Source organism: Rousettus aegyptiacus, unplaced genomic scaffold (assembly GCF_014176215.1).
Source record: "Rousettus aegyptiacus isolate mRouAeg1 unplaced genomic scaffold, mRouAeg1.p scaffold_m13_p_3, whole genome shotgun sequence".
Lineage (NCBI taxonomy): Eukaryota > Metazoa > Chordata > Mammalia > Chiroptera > Pteropodidae > Rousettus > Rousettus aegyptiacus.
In genome coordinates this window covers 138573168-138583965 of record NW_023416306.1, presented here as the reverse complement: position 1 = coordinate 138583965, position 10798 = coordinate 138573168, and the positions used below count along the sequence as shown (strand labels likewise).

Genomic DNA, 10798 nt, shown 5'->3' with positions numbered 1-10798 from the left:
CTGATATCTCCCTCACTGCTGCAGAGGAGGCACTGTGTGAAATTAGCTCCTGTTTGTTTAGGAGGGTTTTAAAGCCACACATTCCACTTCCCTGCTAATATGATCACTGGCACTTTCTTGTAGGGAAGGGCCAATTCCTCATCCTCCTTCTTCCTTTAAAAACAAACCAAAGGTATCTTTTGTCTTCCTGTGGCCCAAGAAGTTGTTGCTTCTGTGGTTACCGCCTCAGAAGGTCAGTTTGCTGAAGTTAAGAATTCCTAGGTGTACCACAACCAAACCAAAAAAAAAAAAAAAAAAAAAAAAACAAAATAACAACAAAAATAACTGCTGTGCTGGTTCTTAAAAGGGTTTTTGAGTTATAAACAGACTTTTCTAACTATAAAAAAGGCAGTCCCAGCCTGTCTCCAAGCCTCCTCTGTCCTCAAAAGGGTTTGGCCTGGTGTAGGAGGAGGGAAACTAGACTCTTTATTGGGGATGTTTTTTTGAGGGTCATAGAAAAGGCTTTCCACAAGAAGCATTTAAAAAGCGTTTTGGAAGGAAAGTCACCTTTTAATAACCAAAGAGGTACCACTTTGGGGTACACAGCTCTACACACTGCCTGTTTCTCAACCTTCGGAAATCCTTTAACAGTCTATGGAAGGCCACCCTTTAAACCAATCCAACAGCTCCTTTCTCCATAACCTGATTTTAGAGGTGTTTCATTATCTCTAATTACTCGGGGTAAATGGTGATTACTCAGTGTTTTAATCATCAGTTTGGGCAGCAGTTACTCTAAACTCAGGGAAGCCCAGACTCCCATGGGTATTTTTGGAAGGTACTGAGACTAGTCCGTGCATGCTTTCTAGTACCTCCGCACATGGTCTTCAGGTGAGCCCCGGCCGCTTCCCGGAGCTGGAGGTAGACCCGTCCCAGCCCCGGCGGCAGCTGCGAACTCCTGCGCTGCCCCGCGCTTCCGGGACCCTGGCGTACGACGCGAGGCCCGGCGGCTGGAGGGGAGGATGTGGGCGGGGCTCTCAACCCAAAAAAGGGAGGCGAGCGAGGGAGGAGGGAAGAAGGGAGGGGCTGTCAGGGAAGAAGGGAGGGGCTGTCGGAGAAGAGGAGGAGGAAGGAAAGAAAGAAAGAGAGAGGGAAAGAGGAGGAAGGAGAAGATGCTAGAGGGCAGAGAAAGAGGGAGGGAGGGAGGGAAGGAGAGCGGAGCCCGGCCCGGAAGCTAGGTGAGTTTGGCATCCGAGCCGAGGGACGATAGCCCGAGACGTCGCTGGTGCTCCAGGCTGAGTATCTCGCTTCTCTCCCTGATGGGATTCCCGTCCGCGCCGTCTCGAGCCTGCAGCGCCCCAGTCCTCGGTCCTCGCCCAGGTTCACTGCAGCCGTTCAGAGGTCCCCCGGAGCTGCTGCTGGCGAGCCCGCTACTGCAGGGACCTATGGTGAGCAAGGCTACTTGGCGAGAAGCGCCGAGCAGAGGGGACCGAGGTGCATCCCTGGGGGGGAGAAGTGGGGGACTCACGCTGTGGCCGCGGCAAAAGGTGGCCTTCTCCTGCGCACCCCCCACCCCCCCAACGGTGGTGCTAGAGGTAGGAAGGGATGCTGGCGTTGAAAGACACTTCCATATCTGCGTCTGGCTCTACCCAGGCCACTTTCTCCGTCTGGCGGCCCCAGGCGATTTCCACCTCTAGGAGGTTCGGAGCAGGAGAGAAGGGAAGAAAAGAAGCCTTTAGTTGAGGGTTGTTGGGAAAGACTGCGGGATCTTGAGCGGAACACGTTGCAGGTAGACTGGCGTTTGCGATCCCAGGACGGGAAGGGCCAGGAGAGAAAGGAGTGTCGGCTCTGAGGTCGGGGGAAAATGAGCGGCAGGCGAGGTGGAGAGAGAGAACACCTCAGCAGGACTTGTTCTGCGGTGCCGAGCGCAGTTCTGCTGCCTCTAAGGCGTGCGCGCCGCGCAAGGGGCTGGGTGGAGAGGAGTGTCACCCGACCCGGCCCCCAGCCCGCGGAAGCCAACAAGAGTTTGCGGACTCCCGCGGCTCGACGAGCCTCCTCCACGAGCTATTTTCGTGGATTTACAGGATCCAAAGAGTCTCTCCTCTATCAATTCATGGGGTAGGGTCTTTAGGGACGATGGCCGGCATGCCAGGTTCTACCGGGACTAGTCTTCCTGCGGTGCCCTGTACTAATGGAAGTCTCTGGCGAGCCGCACGGCGGACGCGGGGCTCTTACTGGTTCTCCGTGCCCCGAGCCGACGGCACGGGTCCCCGGATTCCCGGATCCCTGCGGACCTCTCCGGGCCGGAGTTGGTCGCACGTCCTCAGACCCCTCCTGGGAACCTCTTGGGGAGGGGGACGGAAGGTTTGTGAGAATAGCCGTTTGTGGTCTGAAGGCTTGTGAGACGTGAAAACCCCTAAAGACAGAGACTTGGTAAAACTGGGGTGACCTCTGAACAAACTTAGGCGTTGGAAGAAGACTGGCAGAAAAGTGAAGGACAATCGCCACGTGTTGCATCCCACCCCCCCCGAAAACGTTCAGAAGATTAAAGTTCTATTCGGCTTTTGTCATTTTTTAGTTAAAAATTTGGGGAGACAAACGCGATTAGCGATCACTCCCACTTACTGAATCCGAAATTGAAACACAACCCGGTCTTCCCCCAGCCTGTGCGTTTTAGCGCAGCGTGCGCTCCAGCCGCCGCCCTGGAGGACTCCTGGGGCTGAGGATTGTCCCGGGATTCCGGGCGCCCGCCCCTTCCACTGTCCCTTCGCCCCGCGGGGACCAGCCCTTCTCCATCTGCTTTTCCCATTTCTGGAGCTCCTCCCACGGGACTTTGTTAGGGTTCCAAGAGTCTCAAAAAGAAAAAGAGAGAAAAGAAAATCCTCTTTGCTCTTCCCAACCCTTTCACAGTCAGCCCCAGCGGAGGGCGGGAGCGGGAAAACCTAAAGCCGCTCCAAAAGCGGTGCGGCTGTCTCCAGGCGGGGACAGTCGCGCAGGGGCGCCCGCGGCCTCTGCACCCGGCCCACGGTGTCAGGCGGCGACGAGCAGCGGCGGCCGGGAGGGCTAAGCGCTTGATTCTTTACTCCTCTTGCTCAAAGGCTTACCGCGAGTGCCCCCGGGAAGAACCCCAAGTTTGTGGGGGAGTGTGAGGCGGGCAACCTGAGCCCTCGATCTCCTCAGCGACCCAGGGCAGGAATCAAGTACAACCTCAGGAAAGGGAGGCCAGGTGCCATGGGGTTTGCAGCGGGAGTCGTGGAGCTGTGGCCCTCTGGGCGAACCCGCGCTGACGCAGAGCTGCGCGGGTCAGGTTTTCGGAAAGGAAACCAGTGCTGAGTGACCCACGCGTGCAGCATCTTTAGTTAGAGTTAGGACATCTCAATAATTCCTTGAGCTATGGGTTGGTAAAATTCCTAAAGAGATATTTGCTGCGACTCCGCAGCTGGTGCATAGGAGGAAGGGGGTGGAGGAAGGAAGTGGCGGGGGGGTGGGAAGAGTAGTGGTTTAAAAAATAAGACAAGCTGGAGAGAGGAAAGAGACGCAGACACAGAGGTCGAGTGCAGGCCGAAAGCTGTTCACGGTTTTCCCGGCTCCTGGGAACGTGGTGGGATTTCCTTTCTGCTCCGAGTCGGGAATTGTAAAACCTCAGCGACATTGAGACCTAAAACTTGTGATGCGCCCTCTCCGCGGCGACCTCTTTTTGAGTCCGCGCTCCGCCCTAATGGCCCCGCCGACCGCTTTCTTGGGGAATTTATTCTTTGCTCGGGGAGACGCCGAGGCCGACACTGTGCGGGGTTTGTCTCTGTGAGAGAACCAGAGAAAATAGCCTAGTGGCCGCTCCCTGCCCACTTTCTCACACAAATCGCCTCCAGCCACCGCCCCTCCAGCCCTGTGCGTGACAGGGCCGGCAGCTTTTGGCTAGGAACTAAAGAGGCTGCTCAGTTTGAGCACTCGCAGGCATTCGCCAGGAATGACTGGTTGTCGCTGGGAGCAATATTTGGCCTCACGGAGACCCTGGGGAGGAGGTGGCAGGGTATAAGCGCGCGCGCCCGCGTGCGCGTGTGGCTCTCGGCGCTTTCCTTTTGAAGTGCCCCTTGGTGGTGAAGCTTTGAGCGCCTGAGACTCCGCCACCCCTGCTCCCGGCCCCACTTGAGCCGGGTTCCGGCTGGAAGGTGCAACCCCTACAGTGCGCCCCAGATCCTTCGGCTTCAGGCCGCTGGCACGAAGGCCCGGCCCCACGCACCGAGCGCCGCAGGTAGAGACGAGGACCTCGTCCTCCACACGCTGCGCCAGGGCACCGGCCAAGGGCCCAGCGGACAGCCGCCGGGAGCTCCTCCCGAACCGCTGGAGGTTGGGGCAGCAGGCTCGGAGGTTGGCCCTTCCAGGGGGCGGGGCTACGGGGGGGCGTGCGAGCCCTTTCGCCGCCCGCCGCGAGGAGGGAGGGCTTCTCCGTGCGCGGGGCGGGGCCTCTGCGTTCACGTGACTCAGAGGGGCTGGAAGAAAAACAGAGCCAGTCTGCGCCAGAGTCTCATTATATTCAAATATTCATTTTAGGAGCCATTCCGTAGTGCCATCCAGAGCAACGCACTGCTGCAGCTCCTCTGAGCCTTTCCAGCAAGTTTGTTCCAGATTGGCTGTCAAGAATCATGGACTGTTATTATATGCCTTGTTTTCTGTCAGTGAGTAGACACCTCTTCCTTCCCCCTCCCGGGAATTCATTCTGCCCTCCCCACCCCTGCTCGCCTCTTGTCCCTCCCGTCGGACCTTCATTCCAGAGCCAACACTCTGATTTCTGGCAGCGCTGTCGCTTTCTCCTAGGCCGGGCAGCCGCGGCGCTCTAGGCGTACCGGTTCTGTTTAAAAGTGCTGCTTGCTCCTACTCGCACTCTCAGATCGGGTGCGTTGCAAGGGGAACGAGAGGAGGCTGAAGAGATGAAAGCTCCGTAGTCTGGGATTGTATATTATGGACTAGTCACCCCCTCTCCTCCCGCCACCTTCCCACTTGAGAGTGCCCAATGCCCCCTTGTCGCGTTCTCAGCTGCTTGTCAAAACTCACGGAGGTCGCTCCCGCAATCATCCTCCTCCCCTTCTGGGAGTGAGCGAGCGGGCGCGATCAGATGCTCTTTTGCTGGGCATTTCAAACTCATCAGCCACAGTAAAATAAACCGTCAAGCCACTGGGTTAGCTCCCAGACCACGTTCTAGGCTTTGGCCTCTGGACTCCGCCGTCCTGTGCCTTCGCCCTGCCCCTGCTTCTCTGCTTTCCCTCCCTCCTGCTCCGAACCAGCTGGAAGTTGTGGAAGTTGGGCCGGAGGGGGGAGGAAGAAGATGGGGGTGGAGGAAGAGGGGGAGAGGCTGAAAGTCTGAAGTGGAGAGCGATAGCATTTTAATTCTCCCTCCCCCACCCTGTTTTACCCCCTAATGTTAACTGTTTATCCTTAAAGAAGCCTAGCTGAGATCATGGCTCAGATAGCAGTTGGGACAAAAAAAGATTAACAGGATGGAGGCTATCTGATTTGGGGTTATTTGCCTGTAAACAAGTTAGACCAAGTAATTACAGGGCAATTCCTACGTTCAGGCCTTGCAGGGCTGCAGCTGGTGGTGGTGGTGGAAGGTGGTGTGGGGGAGAAGACACAAACTTGATCTTTCTGACCTGTTTTACATCTTGACCGTCTATCTCTCGCCCTATATGCATATGCAGAGACGTCTCTATTTCTCTCTAGTTATTGGTGTTTGTTTATTCTTTAACCTTCCACCTCCTCCCCCTCCCCAGAGACACCATGATTCCTGGTAACCGAATGCTGATGGTCGTTTTATTATGCCAAGTCCTGCTAGGAGGCGCGAGCCATGCTAGTTTGATACCTGAGACGGGGAAGAAAAAAGTCGCCGAGATTCAGGGCCACGCGGGAGGACGCCGCTCAGGGCAGAGCCATGAGCTCCTGCGGGACTTCGAGGCTACACTTCTGCAGATGTTCGGGCTGCGCCGCCGCCCGCAGCCTAGCAAGAGCGCAGTCATCCCGGATTACATGCGGGATCTTTACCGGCTCCAGTCTGGGGAGGAGGAGGAGGAAGAGCAGATCCACAGCATCGCTCTGGAGTATCCTGAGCGCCCCGCCAGTCGGGCCAATACCGTGAGGAGCTTCCACCACGAAGGTCAGTCTCTGCCAGTGAGTCTGGGCAGGGGAAGGCCAGTAGGGCTGGCTGTTGGGGCAGTGGAAGCCCTGAGGGAGAAGAGTTCAGGTTACATCAAAGCCCCAAATCCTGGTGGCTGGGGAATAGAGCTGCCTACCTCCAAGAATTTCCAGAGCTGTGGCTAAATTTATTTTTTGGAGACAGAGGGGAGGGGCTGGAGGAAGGGGAATGACACTACTCAGACGTGGGCTAGCCCCAGCGGTGTGTTTTTGCTATATCAAAGCCTTTTCTGCCAGGTTCTCTGCCCGGTTTTTTTTTTTTTTTTTTCAAAGCACCTACTGAATTTAATGTTACAGCTGTGTGTTTGTCAGGTTTATTCAATAGGGGCCTTGTAATCCGATCTGAATGTTTCCTAGCGGATGTTTCTTTTCCAAAGTAAATCTGAGTTATTAATCCACCAGCATCATTACTGTGTTGGAATTTATTTTCCCCTCTGTAACATGATCAACAAGGCATGCTCTGTGTTTCCAAGGTCGCTGGGGAAATGTTTAGTAACATACTCGAAAGTGGAAGAAGAGGGAGAGGGTGGTTGTGTGTGTATTTCCTCCTGCCTCTGCTCTGTTGGCCCCTCTTTTTCTTTACAACCACTTGCAAAGAAAACCGTGTACACAAAGCCAAAAGGGCTTCAAAAGGAAGTCTGATGGTGGTGGAGTAAGGAGTTGACACATGGAAATTATTAGACATATAAAGGAGGTTGGGAGATACTTTCTGTCTTTGGTGCTTACTGAATGCTAGCTAAGTCTTGCTGACTTTGCTAGCCGCCCCATTTATCTGCTCCTTCAAATTAAAAGATATGCTTATTTCCCCAAAATAGGCTTCCAATTTGTAAGCAGAATTTACCACTCATCACCCAGTTCAGCTATCTCTTGACTTTTCAGTCTCTCAAAAAAGTTCATGTGCTTTTCCCCCCTTTTTCTTTCCTCCCCAATTGTGCCTAGAACATCTGGAGAACATCCCAGGGACCAGCGAAAACTCTGCTTTTCGTTTCCTCTTTAACCTCAGCAGCATCCCAGAGAACGAGGTGATCTCTTCTGCAGAGCTTCGACTCTTCCGGGAGCAGGTGAACCAGGGCCCTGATTGGGAGCAGGGTTTCCACCGAATAAACATTTATGAGGTTATGAAGCCCCCAGCAGAACTGGTGCCTGGGCACCTCATCACACGACTACTGGACACAAGACTGGTCCACCACAATGTGACACGGTGGGAAACTTTTGATGTGAGCCCTGCGGTCCTTCGCTGGACCCGGGAGAAACAGCCGAACTACGGACTGGCCGTTGAGGTGACTCACCTCCATCAGACACGGACCCACCAGGGCCAGCATGTCAGGATTAGCCGATCGTTACCTCAAGGGAGTGAGGATTGGGCCCAGCTCCGGCCCCTCCTGGTTACCTTTGGCCATGATGGCCGGGGACATGCCTTGACCCGAAGGCGGAGGGCCAAGCGTAGCCCCAAGCATCACCCACAGCGAGCCCGGAAGAAGAATAAGAACTGTCGGCGCCACTCGCTCTATGTGGACTTCAGCGATGTGGGCTGGAATGACTGGATTGTGGCCCCACCAGGCTACCAGGCCTTCTACTGCCACGGGGACTGCCCCTTTCCACTGGCTGACCACCTCAACTCAACCAATCATGCCATTGTGCAGACCCTGGTCAATTCTGTCAATTCCAGTATCCCCAAAGCCTGTTGTGTTCCCACCGAACTAAGCGCCATCTCCATGCTGTACCTGGATGAGTATGACAAGGTGGTACTGAAAAATTATCAGGAGATGGTAGTAGAGGGATGTGGGTGCCGCTGAGATCAGCAGTCCTTGGTGACACACACACATACACACACACATACACACACACATTCCCATCCACTCACCCACACACTACCCAGACTGCTTCCTTATAGCTGGACTTTTATCTTAAAAAAAAAAAAAAGGAAAAAAAAAAAAAACCCTAAACATTCACCTTGACCTTATTTATGACTTTACGTGCAAATGTTTTGACCATATTGATCATATATTTTGACAAAATATATTTATAACTACATATTAAAAGAAAAAATAAAATGAGTCATTATTTTAAAGGTAAACTATGTCCTTTTTCTCTTTAATCCTTTCTCTTTTCCTTCTGCCCCATCTCTTTTGAATGAGATTTTTTTTTTTTTTTCCTGTCCAGGTGGGGATGGGGGCCGAATCAAAGTAAAAGGGTGGTAAGTAGAGGTGGTTAGGTTTGAGAGACAGGAAGTAAACTGATGGTAGAGAGATAGTAACTGCCAGGATGAATTGTTTTCCATTTCTCCTTAATGTTAACAAGGACACAGCATCCTCTCCCATCTGGATGACACATGCCTTGGAGAAAGAGTAGGATAAAAGGAATATGCCAGATTAAATATTCAGTTTGGGGCTCCTTGTACATCTTCTGTTTTTGCTCACCTGTTAGAGGTGCGTCCCAGCTGAGGGTGATGGATAGGAGTCGCAACTCTTGGAAAATGATTCCTACTTCTGCTTTTATTATACCCCAGGGTGTCTCCAGTTATTACAGGCACCAATATTATATTTTCAATCCGAAACTAATTTGCACACTCTCATATTAATGTATATGTGTGTGTGTTTAAACAGGTTTTTGTTTTTTTGAGAAATGGGTTTTAGTTAATAAAATAATGTGTCTTACCTTCAAAAAGTTTAATGACCACTATTTTAATATACCACATGGTAGAAATTTGTTCAGTGTTTTTTGACTTATTGTCCTGTCTCATGTTCCCCACATGAAGGCCTCAATGGAGTTCAAAATTCCTACAGATTGGACAGGGCCGGGGGGGGGGGGGTGGCAATGGGGTCAGATACTGAAGGGTTAGAATTTCTAAGTAGGCCTGTGAACATGTTCCATTATATAGAATCTCTTGAGTTAAATGCCAACTGTCCTTGCCTCTCTGTTCTGCCAGCCCCAAATCTTTGGACCTGACTAGAAAGCGATACACTTGATGGATGTGATGTTCTGAGCCAGGGTTTCTTTAAGGAAAAAGCTCAATTTGGGGCCAAAATAAAAAAGAAAACTGCTAATATGCTTGAGCAGTTTCTCTCCATTAAGGGTTACCAGGAAGGTAGAGAAATGGCATTCTGGAATGGCATGGATATAGCAGCTAAGAGGATCAGAGGCAAGACCTTGCTTTTTCTTACTTGCCACCAGCAAACACATTAAGCCCTGGAATTTTAGCCTGCTCATTACTTATGTGTGAACTTCCCCTTCCTTCCCCTCCCCCCATAGGCTTGGATGGGTTTGGGGGAAAAAGTAACGTCTTTGTACCGTCTGCGTGGGGTGGGCTGATGGAACTGCGTTTCTCCATTGTGAAGGTGTAGACATGAGTGGTGGCGGTGGTGTGTGTACCCCTGCATTCATGTACACACACTCTTCCATGTGCTCTCGGGTGTGGGGTGGGTGAAACAGGATTCATTTTTGTTTTTAATTACTGAAGTTCAACAATGCTCCAAAAGTTGCAGCTTAGTGGAAACCAATAAAAATAGAAGTGGATTGGTTGCCAAAGCCCCACCTCCCCAGAGAGCACAGGTGGAGAGAGGAGATCAGAGCCCCAGGCAAAGGCAGCAAGACTCCACAGTTTTTCAAAACTCCCTGCAAAGAGGGATACTCCCCCCTCCCTCCGCCCCCACCTCTAGCCCCCCAGGTCGCTGCCCCTTTGATTAATGGTATGGAGGTCGAATAAATCATTTAGGGAAAACCCATTATGGGTTCCCCTCAGGCGGCCTCGTTTTGTTTTGCCCGATTTCCAGCAACTTTCTGAAATGTCCGTGTCATTTAAAAGGAACCCACGGATCTCTAGCACTTGGACAAATTATCCGAGGGAAGGAGAGTCCTCAGCCCAGCAACTGCCCAGCTCAGGTCACTTTCTAGCAACCGCCCTTCCCCCACCCTCCCTCTCTACTGGCTTATTTTCAGGAATGGATAATGTTGTTTATTTGTTCAGCCAAATATTTGGTCTGGGGAATTTACCGTGAAATTCTGTGAATTGCATATACCTAGTTAACAAAATAGTCCTAATGCCACGATGTTAGCATGAAAAACAAAAAGCTATGGCCAGTTTTAACTCTTTAAATTCTGTCTGAGGGCATAGTCCTGAGGGTCTGGGAGATAAGGAATTAAGTATGTGTGGAGATGATTTAATTTAGGTGTCAGTCTTTTATATTTTAAGGACCAATGCTCGACCAAGTACCTTACGGAAGCTGTAAGGTGATCAGAGTTGCTTTTGGATCAAGCCTGTCATTTTCCCCCTTCATCTCCCCGCCTTCCCCCCCCCCCGCCCCCCTCCGCAAAAAATGTTCCCATTACTAAAAGGATAGGGAGGGAGAATCGCTCTTGAGTAGTTCAGCAAAGTCATAACCACATCAGAAGAGCTGCTTGATTGATCCCTGCCCAGCCCTTAAACTGGAACTGGCTTCCTAGGAGCTTAAGGAAAAAAAGTGTGGGGGGGGGGGGAAGGGAAGGGGGTGTGGAACGCATCACACATGGCCCGGCTTTCGTTGCATAATTTGCTCAGAACCTGCCAGGTGACCTGCTGACTTTGTTTTCTGTCTTGACCATGCTTCATTCCACCACCCCCTTGCCACCGGGCAGCGCCACACTGAGAGGGTTCAGG

At 52.2% G+C, this 10798-nt stretch overlaps 1 protein-coding gene across 4 annotated transcripts; it reads left to right on the top strand.

The window, feature by feature from the left end:
• The first annotated feature begins 1077 nt into the window (after positions 1–1077).
• BMP4 (bone morphogenetic protein 4) lies at positions 1078–8233 on the top strand. Of its 4 annotated transcripts, none has more exons than XM_036217900.1 (4): positions 1078–1214; positions 4528–4652; positions 5798–6124; positions 7102–8233. In XM_036217900.1, exons 3-4 carry the CDS (start codon positions 5941–5943, stop codon positions 7956–7958), a joined length of 1041 nt encoding a protein of 346 aa, XP_036073793.1. In that variant the 5' UTR covers positions 1078–1214; positions 4528–4652; positions 5798–5940; the 3' UTR covers positions 7959–8233. The 4 variants fall into 4 exon arrangements, with proteins under 4 accessions (XP_036073793.1, XP_036073791.1, XP_036073792.1 ...); XM_036217898.1 differs by having other exon boundaries at positions 5745–6124; XM_036217899.1 differs by having other exon boundaries at positions 1145–1424.
• The last annotated feature ends 2565 nt before the right edge of the window (positions 8234–10798 follow it).